This window comes from Arvicanthis niloticus, chromosome 3 (assembly GCF_011762505.2).
Source record: "Arvicanthis niloticus isolate mArvNil1 chromosome 3, mArvNil1.pat.X, whole genome shotgun sequence".
Classification (NCBI taxonomy): domain Eukaryota; kingdom Metazoa; phylum Chordata; class Mammalia; order Rodentia; family Muridae; genus Arvicanthis; species Arvicanthis niloticus.
In genome coordinates, this window is record NC_047660.1 from 109,644,304 (window position 1) to 109,668,194 (window position 23,891).

General features: G+C 50.9%; 1 protein-coding gene across 13 annotated transcripts in view; it reads left to right on the forward strand.

The window, feature by feature from the left end:
* Positions 1-60: 60 nt before the first annotated feature.
* Positions 61-23,891, forward strand: part of Tns1 (tensin 1) — a 213,342-nt gene continuing 189,511 nt past the window's right edge. For all 13 annotated transcript variants that reach the window (XM_076931682.1, XM_076931683.1, XM_076931685.1 and 10 more), the window contains exon 1: positions 61-231. In XM_076931682.1, coding sequence (XP_076787797.1) covers positions 76-231 — 156 coding nt within the window. In that variant the 5' untranslated portion in view covers positions 61-75. The remainder of the gene's footprint in view (positions 232-23,891) is intronic.

The window sequence follows — 23,891 nt, forward strand, 5'->3', positions numbered from 1 at the left end:
GTCGCTGGGGCTGGGGGCGGGCCGGCTCGCGGGTAGTCCGCGTCCCCGCCCCGGGCCCGCCGGGTGCCGGGCCGGATGGGCTGCACCGTGAGCCTGGTGTGCTGCGAGGCGCTCGAGCCTTTGCCCTCTTGCGGCCCGCAGCCCCCGGGGACTCCGCCGGGCCCCGCGCGGCCCGAGCGCTGTGAGCCCGGGGGTGCGGCGCCCGTCCAGAGGAGGCGGCTGCTGCTTCAGGTAGGGAGCTGCGGGCCGGGTGCCGGCAGCGGGCACGGGAGAGCCCGGTCCATCTGGGACAGTAAGGAGTCTGGGTAGGAGAGTGGGAGGGCCCTGCAGCCAGTTCCGTGGAGGTCACACCTGGGCCTCTGGTGTCCTTGAAGGGCAAATACCTGTGAGACGTTGGTGGCAGGTCTGTGATCCACCGCTACCGAAACTGAAGCAGGGGAAATTATGAGCCAAGGCCAGCATAGTGAGATCGTTTCTCAAACAAACTAAAACCAACCCAAACTCAAACTCGCCCAAACACCAAAACCAGTAAGACAAAAAAAAAAAAGCCAAAACAAGCAAGAAGAAAGTGGAAAGAGCAAGTGGCAGAGAGAGGGAGGCAGCAGGCAATTAGTGAGAATTGGGAACCGCCCAGGGTGCTGGGGGGTGGGGGAGGAGGGAAAGGTTAATATCCCCTTAGTTTGGGGTGGGAGGCGGAGTGGTGGCTGTCTTGGTGTTTTCGACCAGGAGGGAGGGGCTGTCAGAGCCAGCGAGGTCCACAGCAGGGTCTGAGGAGGTGGGTGGGTCCCCTCCCTTTCTCCTCCCTCCTATTCTTTTCTGGGTGAGTCTTGGAACCTGGATGTTGAAGAGTGACCAAGAGCAAAAGTAGCGATGACCAGGGAAGCGGACTGGCTGGACAACCCAGGCTCTGCATTTTCTCGGAGGAAAAAAAAAAGGTGTATTGTATCAGCAGGGACTGGCCAGCTTTAGTCCAGCCCTTGCAGAACTCTAGTCTCCCTCTCCATTGGGACAGGAGAAGCAGTCTCATGGGATTGTGTGGTGACTTTGTTTTGGGTGAGACGGGGCCCTTCAGTTCTTTCTCCACTGGGGGCCAGCAGAATTAGTGTTGACTCCAAGTGCATCCTGTAACCACATCCCGGCACCTCCGTGTGGACAGAGAGGCCGATATGGAAATGTGTACTTATGTACATGTTTGTGAGTGTGTCGAGTGCCTAAGACACCCCTTTGTGCCACTTGACTGGCTGTCCCTCTAGGGCACAGAGGATAGCACAGTTGTGGTTATATGCTACAGGCACAGAGAACTTGTAAATGAAATGCCCTATCCTGCAAGGTAGTAGGCAGTGACTGGTCACGATGAAGGATAGATCTGGGGATGGAATTTGTCATCTGTGTCCCAAAGTGGCTGGTGTCCTAGCTCGATTCTCATGGAGTCTGGGGGAGGACTCTCGGAACCTGGAAGTAAGAATTGGGTATCCTAATTACTGGTGATGAGCACAGAACTGGGGTGACATGATAGAGCTCTTAGACTTCCAGTCCCCCCAGAGTCATTAGGATATCCTCCCCAAACCCCACCCCAGCTCAGAGCCTCTCCATCCTCTACCTTGCAAGATGTCCAGGGTTGATGAAGAGACAGTAGTAGCCCTCCCTATATCAAACCCTGGGTTATCCCTTAGAGGGTGAGTCTGAGCTGCTCGCTGGGGTTTGGAGAGAGTAGAGACCCCTGGGAGGCATCTTAGAGTCCATTGTACCTTGATGCTCCCACCTCCTGCTTGGCAGAGCTCTCCTGGCTCACCATCCACTCCCCTGTTTTATTCTGCTGCTCTTCAGACATGGCCCCGACCCTTCTTTGGTCTCTTTCTGGACTCGGGACTCTTACTCCCTCCCACTCTTCCTGCAGTCAGCCTTGACATGGGGAGGTGGGAGGATGCCCATTGGCAGGGATAAATAATTGGGGCTGAGATCTGAGAAAGGAACCAGGGGCACTGGAGGTGGGTGAGTCAGGGGAGGAGGAGGGGGAGGGATTTGTATGTACCCTGTGTGACAGCGACAGGGACAGGGATGTTTGTATTCAGGGGCAAGTGTCTGTCTGCATTTGGATGAGCTTGTTTTCCAGGGGCCTCTTGGGAGAGCTTGCTGTGACTCATTCCCTCCCTTATCTGCATGGATAAGGCTCCATCTCAGCCCTGTGCCCAGGTCCTGGTTCAAGCAGAGGCTGCTGGGCTGGCAGCTCTCTTACTTACCCAGGACCCCATTCACAGGCAGCTCTCAGGAGACTATGCAGCCCAGGAGAGAGCAGCCTCTGCCTATCACTGGAGCCCTTGCTGGAGGAGGTGTGATACTCACGTTCTTGTTCTGGATAAACATCTCTTGGGCTCTCACCCTCCCAGGAACCCAGCTCAGAAGCTACCAGGCATCTGGGCTGGCAGCCAGGGCCCTCCTTCTGCCACAGACACGTGCCAGCCGCCATTCCTGCCTAGCCCGTCCCATGGGCCAACTTGTTGCCCCAAGGCTGGCTGGGCTCATGTCCCTGCCTCCCTTTTTGCCTTGCTATTCTTCTGCTCAGGGTGCCCCTTTTGCCCACTGTGGTACCCCTGTCTCCTATGCAGGTTACCTTCCTCACTCTGCTGAGGTGGCCCCCTTTCCCACCCCACCCACTCTGTCTCTACAGACACTCCACTGACAGGCCTGAATCTGAGACCTGCCCCTCCTCCTTGTTTGGAGGGTGATGCCCGCTCCAGCTTTGCAGTATCAGAGCTTGGATCCTACACTCCTCAGTCAGCTCTTTTTAGTTATTAATTTTAAAAAACATTTTTATTGTAAGTGTTGTGTGCACACACCATGGTACATGTGTAGAGGTCAGAGGACAGCCTGTGGGAATCACTTCCCTCTATCTACCATGTGGGTCCATAGGGTCAAACCCACAGCATCAAGCTTGGCAGCAGGTGCCTTTCCCAGCTGAGCCATGTCATGGCCCTCAGCTGGCTTCTTTGGCCCTCACAGTTTGTGCATGCTAAGCCCTCCTGAGGCTCCTGTGGGGGCCTGAAGAGGAAGGAGGGTGGGGATTGGCATCCCTCCTGAGTGTTCCCGCCAAGCTCCTCTGACCTGGGCGCCAAAGGGCCTGGCGGGCATCTCTAGGTGCCAGCCTCGCCTCCTCACTCTGTGCCGTATCCAGGACAAGTGGGTGCTTGTCTGATGGTGGCGGGAGCAGAAGGAAGAGGCTTCAGGATGACTCCTCGTTCTCCTTCCTAAAGCCACCCTTTGGGGCTGCTTCCCTGGCCTCTGCTTCTCCCAGCCTGGAGTCCCCAAAGTTTAGCAGACCCGCTGTCACCCCTATTGTCACATCCTACAGCACAGACAGAAGTCCTGTGTCTAATCCAGCTCTCACTCTTGTGCATTGGGTTACCTCCTTCTCTTCTTCTAGTTTGTTAGAATTCTAGATCTCCAGAGCTGGAAGTTCATGGTTCTGAACCCCAGGCAGCCGCATTCTCCCAGTGAGAATGAGCTGAAAGCTATGGGTGCTCCTGTAGGGACGAGTTACGCATGCCCACGCAGCTGCTCCACACACAAACACTGTCATGCATCTCTCCGAACTCACCCTGGCTCTGCTCCACTGCTTTGTGTTTCACAAATAAGCTCCCCGAGGCTCAGAGAAGGGAAATGACTCCCTTGATGTCATACTTCAAGTGAATGCCAGATCTACTAGTACTCCGGTGTCCTGGGCCCAGAAGGATGGAGGTTTTGTTCCCCAAGTGCAACTTTTGCCTTTTCCAGAAGCTTCCTGCAACATGGGAGCCTGGTTGTTCCTTTGCTGCGAGTTGATTCTTAGTTTTGAGCAAGTGGCATCAGGTGAGGAGCTGGGTGACAAGGCAGAACTCAGACAGCACTTGCTCTTGTCCCAGGGGACTGTCCATTGGGTGGGAGAGATGGAGAAGACTGCAAAGGGCAGACTTAAACAAATGCTCCTTCTCTGGTAACGGTGCTTGGTGGGGGGGGGGGGCTGAGGGGTGTGGGGGGAGCAGGTCAGCTCGTAACATGATGACTATAAGAATGACTGGCATTGGAAGGAAGTGATGCTTCCATAGGGGCCTGGAGCAGAGGTAGAGAAGAGAAAAAGTCTAGTAGAATGAGTACCATACTCAAAGGTCCTGGGATGGAGGGTGTTGGGGACTTTCTATGGAAGTTTAGAGACTTTCTGTAGTTGCTCTGTCTCCCCATGAGCCCCTTTTCTGGGCCATGGTTGTGGTATGAAGGGGTAGAGGCCAAGCCAGGAGCCTGGGCAGATGATGAGGCCTTCTGGGAAGGAGATGGTTGATGGAGAGGAGAGAGTGAGTCTGAGGCTGGATAGGAGGTAAGGTGAGGTAGGAGAATGACCCCTCTCACAAACATGGTGACTGACAAGGCCCAACACATTCCGTGCCTCAGCTAGAGTGTTTTGAAGAAGTGTGTACAGGCTTCCTAGTGACTCAGACACTTATGTGCTCCTCACATAGAGTTAAGGAACAGAACCGTTGGAATACCTATGATCTCAACTGCTCAGAGAATTGAGGCAGGAGAATTGTGAGTTAAGGGAAAGATTGGGTGATAAAGTGAGACTCTGTCTCAAAAAGGGGGGGGGGGCGCGTATAGCTTGGTCATAGAGAATTTGTCTAGATATAGAAGGCCCTGTTACTGATCACCAGTTAGGGGAAGGGGAGGAAGAGACATGGAGTTTTCCAGCCCAGCACTCCAAGTCTCTCCTTTCTCCCTCCTACATCTCGTTGATTCCCCCTCAAATAGGATGTTCACCATCTTAACCTTCTGACAGAACACTCTGACCCGGTGTAGGATTTCTTATGAATGGAACGGAGTGTGGATTTCTGTGTCTGTTACAATCTGCACTATGGCTGTGACTTTTATCCTGATATGTGGTTGTAGGTTACCCCTTCTGCTGGCTGGGTGGTATTCCACTATGTGAAGATGGATCTCTTCTCTACTGGCAAGCGTCAGGAGCTCTGTGACTGACTTCCATGTGACTATTTTCACTTGTGGCTTTTGTGGATCATGTGTTCTAATCTCTGCTGTGTAAATGCATGCTTCCACGTGTCGATGGTTGTAAGAAAACTCAGCAGGGGTCAGGAAGCTCTTTCTATAAATGAAGCATGCCGGGTATTTTGACAGCAGCATTGGTGGTATCCCAAGGATGGAGAAGAGACTCCCTGGCACCCTAGTGTTCTACCCTTGTGGTGTGACCCATGCAGTCCTATGCACTTCTCTGTGACCTCAGTGTGGCACTTGGGAGGGAGAGGAAGAACGGGAGCTAGAGGATGACACCGTAGTGGGGTAGTTGGCACTCAGGCCCGGCCCCTGGCAGGAACAGGAGGGTATGTTATGAGGTTGAGGGGAGGGCCCCATTCCTTCTCTCTTTCCAGATGGGCAGGAAGCCAGCTATTGCCTCCTTGCTTGCTGTATGAACTTGCCAATGTCCCCTGGCAGAGTGTGGTGCCAAGGGCAGGCAAGCTACGGCAGCCCTCAGGGGGACAGAGGAGAGTAGAGGTTTCCATTTACTAAAGAGGTGCCTGGTACCCAGGGTCCTCCCCTTTTTAGTAGTCCAGCTCTGATTTCCAATGTACTGGTTCCAGAGACCCAAGACCTGATGCTTCTGACCAGTCTGAACAACCTCAGTGTCCAAAGGCCTATCCCAGGACAGTGAAATCGATAAGCCCAACTTCTGTGTTTGTGCCTCCCCTCCCCGTGTGTGTGTGTGTGTGTGTGTGTGTGTGTGTGTGTTCATGGAGCACATGCATGAATGTGGAGGCCAGAGGCTGGTATCAGGTTGTCTTCCTTGATTAGTCACCTTATTTTCTGAAACAGGATCTCTCACTGACCCTAAAGCTCATTGATTTTGTGAATCTGTCTGGCCACTGGGCTCCAGGATCCTCCCATCTCTACCCTCTCCCTCCCAAGTACTTGCTTGGCCTTAAGGAAGCATGCCATCTGTGACAGATTTTATTTATGTGGTTTCTGAGGATATGAACTCAGGTCCTCATACATGTATGGCATGAACTCAGTTCCTCATACATGTATGGCAGGCACTTTATCAACTGAACTGTCCCCAGATCCATGTTCTTTTCTTTCCAGGAACAGGATGAGAGTTAGTGGGCCACTCTGGGAATGCCTATTCAAAAGAGTCTTTTCCTAGTAAGTCTATAAGCAAGAGTCTCATGTCAAGGCGAAGTTTCAGGGAACTTGGGGTCCCAGGAATTTAACAAAAGTTTTATGGCACACAGATGCTCAGTGGATGTAGTGATGTGTGGTGAGATGGGTTAAGGCAGAGTATCCTGTGGAAGGAGAGAGGACCAAATGGAAATCCACACCCATGTGGACAGGGTTGGGAAGGGCTGGCTTGCTACCTACCCAGTAGAACTCTTTGATCTCCTGTTCAAACGTGGGCTCCTCCTGGCTTGAGTTCCTTTGGGTGCCTGGTGGAGGGTGCATGTGTGAAGATAGAAGCCAGGGTTTGACCAACGGAGTCAATGTCAGGTGTGTTTGAAGGTCAATAGAAGCACACGCAGGGTTGGATGAAGTTAGCTGATAGGACTTTGCCAGGTTAGAAACCAGTGAGACAGGAGATGTGATTTGGCAACCAGCTGGAGCTGGCAGTGGGTGGCAGTCACAGGAGACTGGAGCAGGTGTCTCCTGGCTTCCATGTAAACCTTTGCCTATGCACAGCTGCTCTGGGCATTTCTGCCAGCATCCTTTTCAGAAACTTCTGCATGTCCATATTCACTCTCATGACACCCTCCTCATCTTGCCATAGCTGAAGCCAGAAGGGTTGGAAATGTCCTGGAGGAGCCACAGACATGATCTCGGAGTCTTCAGAAGCAACCCATGTTCTGTGGGCTATTGTATGGGTTTAGCACCCAGAGAGAGCCTCTCGATTCTTTTGTGTCTTCTCATCTTTAAGCCTCTGTGCTTTCCACATGTCTCTTCCTTCTCTCACCCTCTTCGTCTCCTTTAAATGTCCACTCTTAATCCTCCAGTGCCTCGTTTCTTCTTCCACCCTCCCCCCCCTTCAAGCACTGTGTATGTTCACATTGCTTTACTGAGAGTCTTACTCAATTTCTGCTAGAGGAGTAGAAAGTCTGAAATGGATATCTTTTCTTTCTTTTTTTAAATTTTTTTTTTTTAAGACAGGGTCTTACTATCTAGCTCTGGCTAGCTTGGAACTTGTTATGTAGACTAGGAAGGCCTTGAACTCACAGCAATCCACCTACTTCTGCTTCCTGGGTGCTGGGATTAAACACATGCACTACCATATCCAGCTGACCGTTAATTTTTTTTTTTTTTTTTTTTTTTTTTTTTGGTTTTTCGAGACAGGGTTTCTCTGTGTAGCCCTGGCTGTCCTGGAACTCACTCTGTAGACCAGGCTGGCCTCGAACTCAGAAATCCGCCTGCCTCTGCCTCCCACGTGCTGGGATTAAAGGCGTGCGCCACCCCCGCCCGACGATGGTTAAATTTTTAATTGCCACAGTTCATCCTAATATTAGGGCTTGGGGGCATTTAGAATGGTGTTTTTAGGAGACAATTCAGTTGATAAAGTGCTTGCCTGGCAAGCATAACAATCTGAATTTAAATCACTAGTACCCAGGTAAAAAGCCAGGCATGGTGGGTGTACCTGTAATCGTAGTTCTGGGGAGGCCGAGACAGGAGGATCATGGATGCTTACTGGCTGGCTACTCTTGCTGAATGGATGAGTTCCACCATTAGTGAGAGACCCTGTCACAAAGGGCCGGTGAGATGGCTCAGTGAGTAAGAGTACTTGATACCTGAGCGTGAGGATCTAAGTTCAGATCCCAGCATTTGTATAAAAACTGGGGCAAAGCCACCTACACACTATAACCCCATTGTCACAGGGAGCAGAGACAGGAGAATTGAAGAGGCTTGCTGGCCACTGGCTTTGCTCCAGGTTCACTGAGAAACCTTATGTCAAAGAAACAAGGTGGAGAATGGCAGGGCAAGACACCAAGCATCCTCCTCTGACCTCTCTGAGTATACCTGCTCACACATGCGCACAAACGCCACAGACATGTAAGACATGGACATTGACCTCTGGCCTCCACGTGTGTGCTCACTCTCTACCATGTACACACACATACACACGCGTGTGCACACACACACGGGGGGGGGGGATTTAAACGTTCTATTTGTTATTATTCACCTGCAATGGAAATTGAAAGGCAGCTTTGTGGAGCCAGTTCTTGCCTTTCACGCTCATGCAGATCCAGACACCCAGCTCAGATTATTAGGTTTGCACACACATTTACTTTTTGAACCATCTTGCCAGCCCACAAACTACATTTCCTTTCCTTTTCTTTTTTTTTTTTTTTTAAAGATTATTTTCATTTACACGTGTTGAGCATTTGGCTTTCATATTTGTAGGTGAACCACATGTGTGCTTGGTGCCTGTGGAGGTCAAAAGAGGGTGTCAGATCTTCCAGAACTGGAGTTACAGATGGTCATGAGGCACCATATAGGAACAAAACCTCCAGTCTCTAATTTTCTTTTCTTTCCTTTTTTTTTGTTTGTTTGTTTTAAAGACAGGGGTCTCATATAGCTCAGATTGGCTTTGAACTCACCATAGAGCCGAGAATGATCTTAAACTTCAAAGTGCTGGTATTTCTGGCATTTATACCATCAGGCATAGTTTTATGTGGTGCTAGGGATGATACCCAGGATTTGATGCATGCTAGGCAAGCCCTCTTGCATTCCATCCCCAGCCAGAAACTACCTTTTCTTTATCCATTCCTCTACCAGTGGGCTTCTGGGTTGTTTTTTGATATATGGGCATTTTCCTGCATATCTGCCTACGCACCAGTTATGTCCCTGGTGCCCACAGAGGCTAGAGGAGGGAACTGGATCCCCTAGGACTGGAGTTCTGGATGGCTGTGAGTCACCATGCGGGTGCTTGGAATCACATCCAGGTCCTGTGTAATTTAGTTGGAGTCCAGACTAATGCCTGTGTGTCTCTGTGATGTGTGAATGTGGATCCTTGAGGGTCCAGGATCCCAGGCATGCTGTATCTGTGTCAGGTGGAGACACTGTTGTTAGTGTTTGGAGAAACCTTCCCACTGACTTCCATAGTTGTATATACAGAAGTCACCTCTTGTCTGCACCCTAATGTTTTTTGTTTTGATGCCTGCCGTTCTGCCTGGAATGAGATAAAAGTCCAATGCAGTTTTCTGTTTTTAAATGTATGTGTTTATTTTTAGTTTATGTGCACGGGTGTTTTGACATGCCTGCATCACGTGCGTGTGGAGTCTGTGGAGGCCAGAGGAGGGAGGAGAGAGGAGGACTCTCTCGAGCTGGAGTTACCAGGTGGTTGTGAGGTACCCTATGGGTGCTGGGAGCTAAGCTTTTATCTTTTCTGAAAGAGCAGTCAGTGCTTTTAACCAGAGATCCATCACTCCAGCTCCTGAATGCAGTATGTTGTTGAGATAGGGTTTTTCTGTATAGCCTTGGCTAGCCTGGAACTTGATATGTAGACTAGGCTGGGGTCTAACTCAGAAAGTGGCCTGTCTCTGCCTCCCAAGTGCTGGGATTAAAAGTGTGTGTGTAACCACTCCTGTCTCCCTCGAGGAAATTTCAATTTGAATTTCTCTGACAGCTAGTGAGATTGGGTATTTTTCCAAGTGTTTTTGTTTCATCTTTTGAGAATTGTCTGCTTATTTCATCAGGCCTATTTGTTAATTGGTTGGGTTATTGGATGTGATATATGTATGTGTTTGTATGGCTGTGTACCCATAATACCTGTGTGAGGGTGTGCTTGTGTATGTAAAGGCCAGAGATCAACACCAGATGACTTCCTTAATAATTTTCAATTTTTTATTTTTTTATTTTACAAATTTTTCCAGACTTTTGTGTGTGTGTGTGTGTGTGTGTGTGTTGTGTATGTGTGTATGTGTGTATGTGTGTGTGTTGTGTATGTGCCTGTTCATGCTTGCTGTGTGTAGGCATGTGAGTGTGAGTGTGTGTGTGGAAGTGAGTGTGTGCCCAAGGTTCATGTCACTAATTGTCTTGATTCTGTCTCTGCCTTTTGAGGCTGGAATTATAATTGGGCTGCCATTCTCACTCCATGTTTTATGTGAGTTCCAGGGACTCAAATGTGCCAGGAATATTCTGGATATTAGCCTTCTGTCTGATGTATGGCTAGCAAGGATTTTCTTCTACTCTGAAGGTTGTGTCTCCTGGTTATTTGTTTTCTTTACTGTGCAGAGAGTTTTTTTTAATTCTTATTTTGTTAGTTGTTGTAACCATGAAGTGTGATTGGAGACCTGCTCAGAAAGTTCTTGTCTGCACCTGTATCTTGAAGTGTTTTCCTACTTTTTCCTCTGTAGCTGTAGACTTGCAGGACTTTCTTTTCTAAGATTTACTTATATATTTTATGTATATGGATACTTTGCATGTACATATGCACTCCAGAAGACAGCATCAGACAGTTAGGAGCTGTCCTGTGGGTGCTGGGAATTGAACTCAGGACCTTCAGAAGTGCTCTTAACCGCTGAGCCATCTCTCCAGCCCAGGAGTTTCAGGATTTTCATTTGATCTATTGGGATTTGTCTCTTCATTTAGTAAACCCTTTCCTTTGCTGGAACTCTCCTTTCCTAGGAGAGTCACTCCTGAGATAGCAGCCAACTCTAGGGGTAACAGCATTAGTCCATTCATGGGGTAGTATCTCGCTGAAGCTCACCTTCCAACCAGATGTGCTGTCATCTGGGTCCAGATCTGTCCTACCTGAGGCTGTCTGGGAAGCGCTCACAGAGGAGGTTACATTTCAAGTAGGGTCCTTAGAGAGTAGGCATTCACTGACCCAGAGGGGAGGCTTGGGCATTTCAGTAGGACTCAGAGTTCAGGGAAAGACAAAGACAGGGAGAGGAAAGGTTAGAAGGTGAGGAGATGGCCTGCACACGAAGGGTCTTGTATGCAGAGATAAAGGCTTTGGCCTTGAGATGCCGGTGAGCTGAGAAGAGGCCTTGGAAGTGGGGCTCTACATTTTAATCTGTTTCTGGTACAGGGTAGAGGATTCGTGGAGGGTAGGGCATTGGGTGTTTGAAACTTGTTGGCTAGTCTCTCATGTAGCAGGAAGGACCACAGAAGTTTGTATGTTGTGTGTTTAGGGGTGGGCTGTGTGTAAGGCAGCAATTCCTCCTCCCTTAGTGAACTTCCAGGAAGCTGACTATTCATCCCTGTCTTTGACTTCACTTCTATTATAACACCCACACCCCAACTTGAAGAACTTGGGCTGAGCAGGGCAGGTTGTTGAGCCAAGAACTCACCTAGTATGTCTGGCTCTCTGCCTGTCCTTTTGGGTCTGTGTACCTGCTGCCCAGCCAAGGTATCACTCACAGGGACAGGCCTGGCTTTGTTGGGACCCTGAGACCTTGGCCAGGCATGTGTGTCTTGCCCTTGCAGAGTTACAGGAGGGGAAATGACAAGCTGAGTAGGTATGGAAGTGTCAGGACCTGGGTCCTGTGGAAGTCTGAGTGTAGAAGTCCTGGGCTGGGAACTGCTTGCCCTGCCGGCCACATCCCTGACATGTGCCTGGCAGGTTGGGAGTGGGGGAGCCGGTGGTTTATGGCCAGAGGTACAGAGTAAGTGAATAGAAAAGAGTCCTCTGGTCATATCTCCTTTCTCTTGCTGCCTCTGGCCCAGCACTCTGGTCTGCTTCTCAACTGGGAATCTTTCTTTCCCTATTTTCTCTGGTCATCTTCTATACCAGCTTTGTTCCTTCCTGTGTATCTGTCTTGCAGGGGCAGATAGCTTCTCCGTTGTAGAGGAGACTGTATGGGGTTGCAGCTTGGAAATGACACTGAGTTCACCATGGACTTTTTTTTTCTTTTTTCTTTTCTTTTCTCTTTCTTTCTTTCTTTCTTTCTTTCTTTCTTTTTGCAGTTTTGGGAACGTGTATGGATAAGTATATTATAAACTTTTTTGTGCCTCAGTTTCCTCCACTGCCCTAACAACCTTTAGTAGTGTTAGTTGTTGTTAGATGTCCGACCGCAGAAAACAGACCACTCCAGACCATACGGTTTGGGGGGGGGGAGGTTTATTCAGGAGATAGGGCAAAGGTGGGGGGAAGAAGATGGAAGAAGAGGGAAGAAGAGAAGTAGAGGCCAGCCATGACCATGTAGAGAGAGAAGAAGGGAAAGGGGAGGGGCGGGGGGACAGAGAGGCAAGAGGGCAAGAGGGTAAGAGGGTAAGAGATTAAGAGGGGTCGGGCGGTGGTGGCGGCAGTGCACGCCTTTAATCCCAGCACTTGGGAGGCAGAGGCAGGTGGATTTCTGAGTTCGAGGCCAGCCTGGTCTACAGAGTGAGTTCCAGGACAGCCAGGGCTACACAGAGAAACCCTGTCTCAAAAAACAAAAGCAAAAACAAAAAAACAAAACAAAACAAAAAAAAACCCAACCAACCAAACAAACAAAAAAAGAGATTAAGAGGGTAAGAGAGGGAGGAGGGGGCAAGCAACCCTTTTTATAGTGGACCAGGCCTACCTGGCTGTTGCCAGGTAACTGTGGGGAGGAGCATACCTGGCTGTTGCCAGGTAACTGTGGAGGTGGAGTTTAGACAGAATACTAACAAGGTAGAGTGTATGGCACATTGACAGCATGTGATAAAGCTGTGGTCATCTTTGTGGTCATCGTCATTATCATTGCTATTTAGTATTTGTCTGGTCTGCTGGGAAATAAAATGCAGCAGAAGCATGAGGGTCTGAAGCATGAGGAGCCTGTCAGAGACCTGACTGCTAGGGAGGAAGAAGCAAGGAGTCTGAGAGTCTCATGCTGCTGTGGAGGAGGCTGACCTGAGAGAGTGGGTGGAGGTGGGCACAGGCCAGGCCTCTTCATTCAGAGGAGAGTCAGGAAGGCTGTGTGGGGCACAGCTGGCCAGAGTGCTTTAGCGTGATCCTCTCCCTACCACCTGTGGGGTGCCCAGTCTTTGCAAACAGTGTGATAGATTTCAGTGGGAATCAGAACCTTGTTATTTCCAGTGGCCTTTGTAGGACAGGGGGAGGAGTGGAGCTTTGGGTCTGGTGTGTGTGTGTGTGTGTGTGTGTGTGTGTGTGTGTGTGTGTGTGTTGTGATGGCCTGAGGAGCAATGGGGGAATGACTCAAGCATCTAGAAGAGATGACAGTGTGCTGGGGGGTGGGGAGTATCGGATGTAACTCTCCAGTATAGGACTTCTGGCTTCCCACGGCCACGTTCTGGCTTTTGCACGAATATCTTCTGCCTCTTTTTACTTAGCTACTTAGAGCAGGAGGCCTCTGACACCTTTCCTGCACTCCCCATTCTGCCTTTTGGCTTGAGTGTGTCTGTGCTGAGGGGGGAAACTGAGGGTCACTGCACTGGGGCAGGGACAGCCCCAAGGTGTGGCGTTCAGAAATGGGCCGTTTACTTAGCCCTAAAGCTCATGCTAGGCAGGTGTGGTATTGGGCGATTGTACATGACCTTGACTGTTCTTTGAGAGCCGGTTGGAGTGTGGGGCTGGGGTGCCTGGCAGTAGCCAGGCTGTAACAACATTAGTTGAATGAAGTTGGAGCAAAAGCAAGTGTTTCTGGGCACCAAGCTGGGGCCATCTGTGGGCGTTCTTCGGCTCAGACCCAGCCAAGCCAGACTGCCCCCTCCTCTACTGCCCCCTCAGCTCCCACAGCAGCAGCTGGCAGACTGCATTGAGCCATGCGAGGCACCCAGACGGCCTCCTGACCCCCAGCCACTCACTATGCTAAGCAGGGTTCCTGTATTCCTTTGCCTTTTAATGGAGCCACAGCAGGGGGGAGGTTTCTCTATAGTTCTCTTGTTTCCTACAGAATTCCTTCCTGCTAGTGTGACTGCAAGCTACTTCCAGAGGCTCTGAGGGAAAGCTCTACAGCTCTGGGAATAGGTACCTGAAAGGAAGATAAAGCTAGCTGGGGGAGACATTTCTTACCACTTCTTAGCCGGGTGCTCTGGGCAGGATGACTCCATGTCTATAAGCTTCAGTGACTTCTGTTGAGAAATAGGGGGAATGGAGCCTACCACACCAGGCTTCTGGGAAGAGCTAGCTAGCTTCACCAAGCTCTGAGACTGGGGGAGGGGGCGGGGGGGGGGGAGGATGGCGGGACAGGTGGCACTGTCTGTGCTTGTCTTCACTCTGTCCTGAATGGCATCTTCTTTCTCGTGTCACTCTCTGTAGTTTGCAGTGCTGAGGTCAGCTGGGGATGGTGTAGGAGGAGCAGACTGGCCTGGAAGCTCCTTTGGGAGGTTGGGGGGGGGAGGAGGGGAGGGTCAGACATTAGATGAAGCCTGGAGACACTGACTAGCTCATAGCATCCTGGAGACAAAAATGAGGGAAGGCTAGTTATGAAATATCATGTGCCCAGGGCCCAGGCTGATCTGGTAGCAGATGTGAATGATGGAGCTGGTAGTCTCTGCTCCTGTGTCTAGGAAATTAGAGCAAGAACAGCGGCTTGCCTGATGAAGTGAAGGATCTGGGAACTGAAACAGTGTTTCCAGTATGTTGCAGGTGCTCAGCCAGATTCTTCCCATCAGAAGGCCCTGTGGGTCACCTAGTTGGTCCCTCTATGTATCTGCATTAAACCGAAGAGTAGGTCCGGTTATGTGGAGGACCTTATGCTTGAGGTCTCTGACTCTGCAGGCAGGCTACAAGTCAGTTAGCAATGATGTCTTTAAAAACAACCTTTAATCCCAGCTCTCGGGAGGCAGAGTCAGGTGGATTTGTGACTATGAGGTCAGCCTGGTCTACAGAGCTAGTTCCAGAACAGCCAGGGCTACACAGGGAAATTCTGTCTTAGAAAACACACATGCGAGCACACACACACACACACACACACACACACACACACACACACACGGCCCCAAGTATCCAACCAAAAAAACCCCAGCCTTTTTGGGCTGGGGAGATGGCTGAGAGGTTGGCCATAGACAACCTGAATTCAGTCCCTGGGATCCACATGGAGGGAAGAGACAACCAGTTGGGGAAGGTTGTTATCTGACCTCATCAACAGTAGCATCTCTTATTCAAACAAACAAACAAACAAACAAACAGCCATTCTGTCACCCTGCAAAGTGTTGGACCCAGTCATGACTGTTGAGCTCATCTTAGCCACTGTGCTAAGCTGAATAGTCTTTCCACCTGGGCCTTTCAGTGGGGAGAGAGTCCTTTGGTTGTGGTTTTTGTTTTGGTTTTGCTTTTGTTTTGTTTTTCTGAGACAGGGTTTCTCTGTATAGCCCTGGCTATTCTGGAACTCGCTCTGTAGACCAGGCTGGCCTCGAACTCAGAAACCTGCCAGCCTCTGCCTCCCAAGTGTTGGGATTAAAGGAGTGTGCCACCACTGCCCTGCTGAGTCCTCTGGTTGTATGAGATCAAGATTTTGCCTGATTAATCAGCAGTCCTTCTCCCTGGGAATCTCCCATCCCCAGCCTGGCCTTCTGCTTTTGTAGCACCTGCCCCTGCTCCAGCCAGGTGAAGGGCTGCAAGAGGAAGGGGCCTAAAAGTATCTGTGGATACCCACTTCTTTGGAGATAGTATAGGGTTAGATCTGTGTCTGCTTTGCACAGTGATCTCTCTTTCAGTTGCCTCCAGTGGGTGGGTAAGGATTCTGGACCCCAGTTTTCTCCATTGCTCCCCATGGGAGCATGAACCCCACTCCCAGAGCCCCCCTGTTCTCCCTCCCCCTGAGCTCTGTAGCTGACTACAGGACTGTGAGAACAACCCCCATCTTGCTTCCCATACCCGCAGAGGGGCATTTCCAGCTCTGGGGTCTCTCTTGTCCCCTCCCTTCCTTCTCCATTTATCTCCCCCTCTGAGAGCCAAAGGACCTTTGTAAAGGTCTTTGTGTGGATCTGACTCCCAAGCCTGCAGAGGGACAAAGGGACACCCTTTCTCCCTTTCCATTGTCCCCTCTCTTCCCAGGAGGCCCCCCTCCACCACCCTATCAGCTTGGCTTATTTCCTATGTAGTTAGTGAGCAGAGATAGGTGTTGAAAGGGTTCATGGATTCTTGGGGCCCTGGACCAAGGCTGAGTGGTCCTGGTGAGAGGAAAGAAGTTGGGTTCCTTTGGGAAGGGGGGACCTCTGGGCCCTGGAGCAGGGAGGGTGGGAGGCCAAGTCACTGACAGTGCTGTCCCTGAGTGGATATGATCCCTCCGCACCTCCTTCTCTCTCTGATTTGGTCACTGTCTCCTGTCTGTTCATGTCTCTTTTCGCTCTGCACTCGTGTGTCCCCAGATCACTCTCAATATCTGTCTTGGAGAAGCTGGTCAGGCTCTGTCTTTATCCTTAATGCCAGTTTGAAGGAAGCCCCTTCCCTTCTCCCTTCCCTAACATAGACCCCTTTCTCTCTGCCCTCCTCCAACCTGCAGGCTGTCCTCAAGGCCACTGTCACTACCTTTGCCCTGGCTAGCTGATGACCCCACATCAGAATAACCCAGGCTGGCTGCCTGTTGGGTTCTGGGTAAAAATAGATGATACGCTTGGTGATTGGGGCAAAGGCAGGGGCCAAACCACAGGTTCCCTATGGTCTCCTTGGGAACACATGCTCTTCTGGGGCCCTGGAGGTCTCCCTACCACCCTGCTGCAGTACAGAGTCTGGAGTGCCATGGACCCAAGCAACTCTCGAGAGGAAACTGCTGGGGCTGGCAAATGACACACGGGCAGAGAGAGGCAAGCCAAGGGCAAGTCCACTGCAGGAGTCCTAGCTGGTAAGTATTGGTGGCCTGAACCCAAGTGTAGCCCAGGACACCGCAGGCACAGCACAGCATTCCAGGCCATAGGCAGTGGCTTGGGCCGCAGTGGAGTGGAGAGCCAGTTCCGCATGCATGAGTTGCTGAGTAGCAGCCCAGCCCGTGAGAGCAGCCACTTTCCTACCCAGTTAATGGAGGTCTCCTGTCTCTTGAGGGTGTGTGTGTGTGAAAATTGGGCAATTTCTATAGGGTCTGTGACAGGGGCCAGCAGGACACTCTGTAGGTTCCCCAGGTTGCCAGGTTCATCAGTCTTCAATTCAGAGGCGAGAGAGTTCCTCACCTCTTTCTTTCTGGCCTGTGTACATCCTCCTCATAGCCAGCTCTCTGTTCCCTTGCTAATGAGCTCTGGGACCTGAGTCCAAGAGAGGAGAGCCCTGCCTTTTGCGGGAGTAGCACAGAGAGTAAAGCATGTGCAGACACTGGCTCAGCTGTGGTTTCTGCTGGGGCTTCAGGGCCTTGACATTCTCAATACTTTCAGGTTTCCCAAAGGCTCTTACTGTTTAATAGCGTCCTGTTCTTGTTTCATGGATGCGGTTTCTTCTTTCCTCCCCCTGAGGGTATCATGGCCATCTTGTAGCCTCTCTTCTCCGTACATTACTTCCTCCAGAAAGTGTACCTTTCTCCAGCCAAAGGTACACTTTGGCTCCAGAACCTTCTGGTTCTTTATGACTTATCCTGAAAGCTCCTTTCAGATGCTTGGAGTCCAGTTTTCTGTTCAGCAGTTAAGTTAGGAGCATCCCTTGCATCCCGCTGCCAGGCTGGGCCTTTCTCGAGGGCGAACTCCAGTCAGTACCGTTGGGTGTCTACATTGCTTATTGGATCCCCAGAGAAGACCCCACTTGTCACCACCCAGAACAGTGAACACACATTTGCTTTTCAGTGCCTGCCCCATGTCCCCAGGCCCGGTACTGTCTCACTCTCCTTTGGACAATAGCCTCTTATCTCTGCAGTTGAAGGGAGATCTGGACAGTGATGGCTTCTTCAGTGTTTTACTGGCCTTCCTGTTTCGGGTTCACATTCATTCTGTCGCCAAGGTGTCTGTGTCCATCAGTCCTGAGTCTTATGGGGGCCATAGAGGGAGGCCAACTGCTTACTGGCTGATTCTCAGCCTGCTGAGGCTTACAGCTTCCACTCACTCATATCTCTCTAGTTACCCCAAGTTTGACACTGTTGTCAGGAGTAATAATGATTTATTCATATAATATATAAATATATATATAATATATATAAACTATAATGATAATATTTAACGAGTGATTTACCAAGGGTAGGTCAGGAGACAGGAGTAGGCTTTGAGGAAAGGATCTTAGCTCTTTCTTATCAGGATCAGGGAGGCCTGAGGCCTTGGAAGGATGGTGACATGACTGCTTCCTGGCTGGGATTGAAGAAGCTCAGGGCTGGCTCATTCATCCTGTGAACCTGTTGTGCAGAGGATGGGCCTGCTGGAGGGAATCTGGTTTAGGGCTGAGGCTGGCTAGAATGTCACTTCTCTGGCTTTGTCCATGTGTCTCCAACTATCATTCATCCATGGGTGGTAAGAGACCATAGAGCAACCCAACACACACTGGGAGATGTGTTACCTACCATCTGCTGGAGCGACGGACAGACAGTGGACAGGAAATCCTTCCTGTCTGAGAAGAGCAGTAAGACAGACAGACAGACTGCACACGTGATTGTGGATCAGAGCCTTCTCAGGAAGCTGGTGGGTAAGCCTATTTCAGGGGTAGAGTTGTAGGGGGGAGGTGAAAGCAGGAGTATGCCGTCTCTGTCATTTGCAGTCCAACATGGCCAGACAGACTGCTCCTGTAGCCTCTATTTTCCATGTCTAGGTGACCGTGACCCTGCCCTACCTGGAGGGCTGGGTGTGACTCTTCTAATCTAAGGCCAGTGAAGGACAGACCCTCTGTCGTCTTTCTCCTTGTCCCTAGCCCTCCTTCAAGCATGGAAACAACAGTTGGCTTCTTCCCTGTCCCTGGAATGGCTACAGTTCCTCCTTGCTTTCCAGCTCATACAGGCAGCCTGTGCACTCACCCTACCTCCCACAGGCAGGGAGCCTGCAGACGGAAGTCCCCTTCCAGAGCAGCAAGGAGCCAGGTGGGAGGCCCAGGTGCGGCCCAGCTGGGGAACAACAGGTGGGAGTGAACAGCTGTCGCTGGGAACGTGACCTTATTATCCAGGGGGCTGAGTAGACCTGTGGATGGTAGGTGTGAGTCCTGGGTTTTGGCAAGGTGATTATTGCAGTGTGGAATCATTCTACTAGCCGAATGACAGTGGCTTCCTGAAAAGGTGAAGAGAAATTTAATGAGATTTTTTTTGTGCTGAAAACAGAAGTCTCTGTTTTAAAGGGTTTAAAAAGAGGAGTATGGAAAATGTAGGGTCAGTACATCCAGCAGTGTAATGTCTTAATAGAGGTGCTTCCTGCTGCCCAGCTTAAGTACTTTCTGCTTTTGTCCTGGCCCGTTTCCTTCCACTCATCTTTGATTATGATGGGGGTAAGCTCGTCAAATTCATTACTGGGCTTGCACTTCTGTGTTCCCTAAGTGAGAGGCAGCCTCTTGCCCCCTCTCTCCTTGGACCCAAGCCTCTCCATACAGCCTCTTCTTGCCTCTTCTTTGGCCCACTTCCCTTCTTGGCCAGCACTATTTTGATGTCCTCTTGGGACACCTGGCTCCCCTCCCGCAGTGTTCATGCCTGGCTTGGGCTATGAACTGCGTGTTCCAGACACCGTGCTCTGGTGCAAAGCCCTGGCTGGTAGGTGGGGTGGTCAGTGTGCAGCTGGCAGACTTAGAGAAGTGATGCCAGGTCTTAAGATACTTGTCCAGGCACCTATGGGTGCCTTGGTATGTCAAGTGGTTATAGGCATTTTTATATTTAATTCACTTCTTTTACCTCCCAGCAGGTCAGCTTCTTGTCTCTGTCCTATAGAAGATGTTAATGGTGCCTCAGGATGGCACAGTATCCTCAAGGTCATGTGCCCATGGGTTCCAGGGCCAGGCTTTGGATGCTAGTCTTTTTGTATTTGGGTCCTTCTCTTTGGGAGATAAAAGGCGATGCCCATTTCATGAATGAGAATGTTGAGTCCTCCAGAGGGGCTGGAGCCCAGGGCAAGATAGGACCTTCTCTCTGGTCTGCTTGAGCCTAGCCAGGCATGTTTTACCCTGAAGCTACACATAGGGCAAGAATAAAATGTGTTAGAAACTGGACTCAGGGCATCATGGAGTGAGACTGGGAATTTTAGGGTCAGGGTGAGAAGGAATTCAAATTGTACCACTCAGATTGGGGGAGAGGAGGCACGTGAGTTTGTAGGAGAATGCCTAGCTTTGACTTGAAGGGTATAGCTGTTTAGAATCAATCATAGTATTGGGGTGTCATCTCTTGCATCTGTGGAGTGGGGAAGGACTCGTGTCTAGGTGGGCTTTTGACTCCATCACACCGTCTAAGAGCCTGTTCTGGACCTGTCTAGGTTCTTCTAAGGTTCTCCACCCTGGGGACTTGGCTCCTGACTACGGCGGGCATAGCAATCTAGAGACCTGAGCTTGGCCCTGCTCAGCAACTCCTTTCTGTGCACTGAGCCCGGGGAGGCAAGCTTGTCAGGACCAGCTGCTTCTGCAGTCAGTGGATGAGGCCAGGTCTGGCTTGCTTTTCAATTCAGTGTCCTTGGGTGGCTGGCCTGGACCATCTCCCTCTTCCTGTGCCCCTTCCTTTTCTCCCTTGCTCTTTCTAGAAGGACGAAGCCAATCATCTTCCAGCCCCACAGCTAGGCCCCCCCAGGTCTCCCTGCTCTGCTCGTCTCTCCATTTGCAGGTCCTCTCCCTGCTCTACATTTTGGGGTTCTGTTCAGCCCCTCCCTCAGTCAGCTTGGAGTTTTCTCTCAGAGGTCCTTTCCTTCCTTCTGTCCTCTCTGTCCTTAAACGGGTCATCTGTCTCAATGACCTGGCTTCTGTCCATGTTCTCAGACAACTGTATAAGCTTCAGGCTGAGGCCAAGGCTGAGGCTGAGGAAGGAGTGCGAGAGTCATAGGATCCACTTTTAGGTTTCCATTTGCCACACTACAGAAACACTGCTCTGGAAGTGGGCTGAGAAAGGGGCCTTGTGAAGAGACATGGTTAAGGAGAGGTGGGCAGAACCTGTTGACTTGTCTGTACCTCAGACTGTGCCCCATCTTTCCCTCAGGGGAATATCTGTCTCAGCCTTTCTTTCTCACCTGGGTCTCTAGACTTGAGGCTTTAGGTCAGCTTTCTGCCTCAGGTGCCTCTCTGTGGAGTGGGGGTGAGGCTGGCAGTGGCTGGCTTCCCAGGAGGGGAGGGGCTGTGGAGATGGGGGCAGGGCGCACCATGATTGTATTAGCTAGTGCTGATGCGGGAAGGGGTTTCCCTGACTGGCTCTCCTGATCTCTTTCCACCGCCCTCCTTCCTTGCATTCTTTCATGTTCTCCATTCACCCCCGCCTTTCTCAGATCCATCAGAATCAATTAGACTTTCCCTGCTGTAATCATATTGTTGGGCCTGGGCTCCCACCCAGCAGCCAAGCTCCCAGGCCTGCAGTCTCCATTCTGGGCCCTGCAGAGAACACTCCAGGGAGAGGGGATGACCGGGATGACCTCAGGGCCTTTGCCCTTCCTTCTCCACCCTGGGGGTTCCTAGTGGATCAATAGCCTGCTTGGCTTGTCCCCACTCACACTCCTCCCCCATCCACCGTTAATCATGTCCTAGGCGGGCCGAGTGGTGATGGAAATCATTTGGAAAGGGGCCCAGAGGACTAGGATTCTCAGCCCAGAGAACAGAGAGCGGTGGGGGTGGGGAGAGGAAGGGGCTTGAATAACGTGCTGCCAGTCTGGAGGCATTTATTGTGTAGAAGAGAGTGACCAAGCTATTCTTCCCTAGGAAGGCAGACTCAAGGAAACGGTTTGGAATTTGAGAGGGGAACTGGAGGTTAGCTATCAGGAGGAACTTCCGGGATGTAGAAGATCAGAGACCTGGGTTAGCAGTGGTGAAGGAACACCCCTATGAGGACAGACATTGCCCTCTTTCCTTCTGGCTACCATGCTATGCTATGGAAAAGGAATGTCCAGGAACAGGGGCCTCCGTCAGCCTTGACACTGACGCTTGCTGGCCATGTACAGCAAATCACTGTAGCATTCAGGGCCTCAGAGTCCTGTGACAAGCAGGGGTAAGGAAGGGATGGGGGGCATTTCTAAGTTTGAGTGGATACTGGAGGGCTGGTTCAGAAAAGGGATCATGTTGTCTCTTGTCGGGGGTGTGGGTGTGGGTGTAGTGGGGACATAAAGACCTTATTGGCCTAGCTACAGTGACAGCAGAACTCCCAAAGTGACCACTGGCCAGGATCTGGAAACTGGAAAGGATGTCTCACCCTTCATCCCTCCCTCTCTTCTCCCTGCACCCCCTCAAATGAGCTGATGCTGTTCACATAAACCTCACATATCAGATCCTGTGCTAGGTACTAAGGTGCACCTAGGGTGATGGACAGTGGCCATCGTCTAGGGATGGCCTTGTGGTGGGGAAGAAAGGGAGACTGAAGAAGCCAGCAGATATATCAACAAGGAATGGTACCTCGGGAGGGAACTATCAGTGCCTATGGAAGAGCGGGAGGGAATAGGACTCCTGTGGGCTGGCCAGAAGAGGCTGACTGGAGCTGTTGCCACTTGAGCCCATGTAAGTCAGATCTAATCTGTAGGAATCTGTTCTGTGGTAGGCAGAGTGGCCTGGGGCTGGGTGTGAGTTCTATGCCTTGGGTCTGGTTGGGTGGTTGATCTTGTGAGTACAGTTGAGGAGAGACCCTGGTGTGGGAGCTGAAGGACCAGGAGTCCAACCTGAGGGTGGGGGGCATTTGACTGCAAACCTCCAGGGGCCCCTGGGGCATCACAAGAGAGGGTAGGGACACTAGCTTTTGTGGGCAGGTGGCCAGTAGGGGAAGAAGGGGGATTACTGGATCCAAGCCCTTTGTGGGGAAAGGGAGCCATGCCTGCACACCTCTCTCTAGGTGTGAAAGAGAGGCCGGGAGCCTGAGATCAAATGCTCCAGGATTCTCCTCTAACAGGAGTTGCCTTTGTCCTGGCAGACAAAACCAACCTGGGGCACACAGAGGAGACTCTGTGCTGGGCTGCCAGGTAGACCCTCCTCCCATGGCTGTCCCAGGGCACAGCTGAGCTGTGACCTGCTCTCTTGTTTCCTGACACCTGCACTGGACCCTCTGGGAATGCTTTCCTTCTTGCCTTGATTTGCTGTGGGAAAAGGGAACCCCCCTGGCCCTGACCTAAGAATATGTGGATATGTGGGGGTGGGTAGATCACGGATGGCCTTTACCCTGCCTGGAATTGGGATCTGCTTCCAGGTCAGTTCTCACCTACCTGTGATCCAGGGAATCTGATGTCATCTGCTGGCCCAGGTAGCTACCTACATACACCTCTCTTTGTCTCTGTCTCTGTCTCTGTCTCTGTGTGTGTGTGTCTCTCTCTCTCACACACACACATACACACACAAAGAAAAAAAAAAGAGATAAAATTTATTTTTAAAAGTACCTGACAAACTCTACTCATGAGAGGGTGTATTTGTTTTGAGGGGGACACAGCCCATCATGGTACCAAGAGCTTATACAACCCACCAATCACACCCGATGAAGAAATTCCCATTCTTTCAAGCCCTGATGGACCCATAGCACTGCCTTTTTCCCATGCCCACCTGGAGTCTATCAGGGTTGGAGGAGTGGAGAAGAGCAGGGGCTGTCGGGGCTGGAAGTCAGGCCACTGTCTATGGAAGCCTGGTGAAGTCACATCTTATGGACAGGGAGACCAGGAGCAGACAGTCATTCACTGGATGGTGACCAGCTCTTTAAAGATGTCATTGGGGGATCGGAAAATGACATTGGGGTTGTTTGAGACAGGGTCTTACTATGCAGCCTCAGCTGACCTGGAACGTTTTATATAGACCAGGCTGGCCTCAAACTCATACAGATCTGTCTGTCTCTGCTTCCCAAATGCTAGCATTACAGGCTTAAGTAATGTGCTGATTGCCAAGCCTGACCACGTGAATTCAACCCCAGGACCCATTTGATAGGACAAGGCTGACTACTGCAAGTTGAACTTTAAACTTCACATGTAAG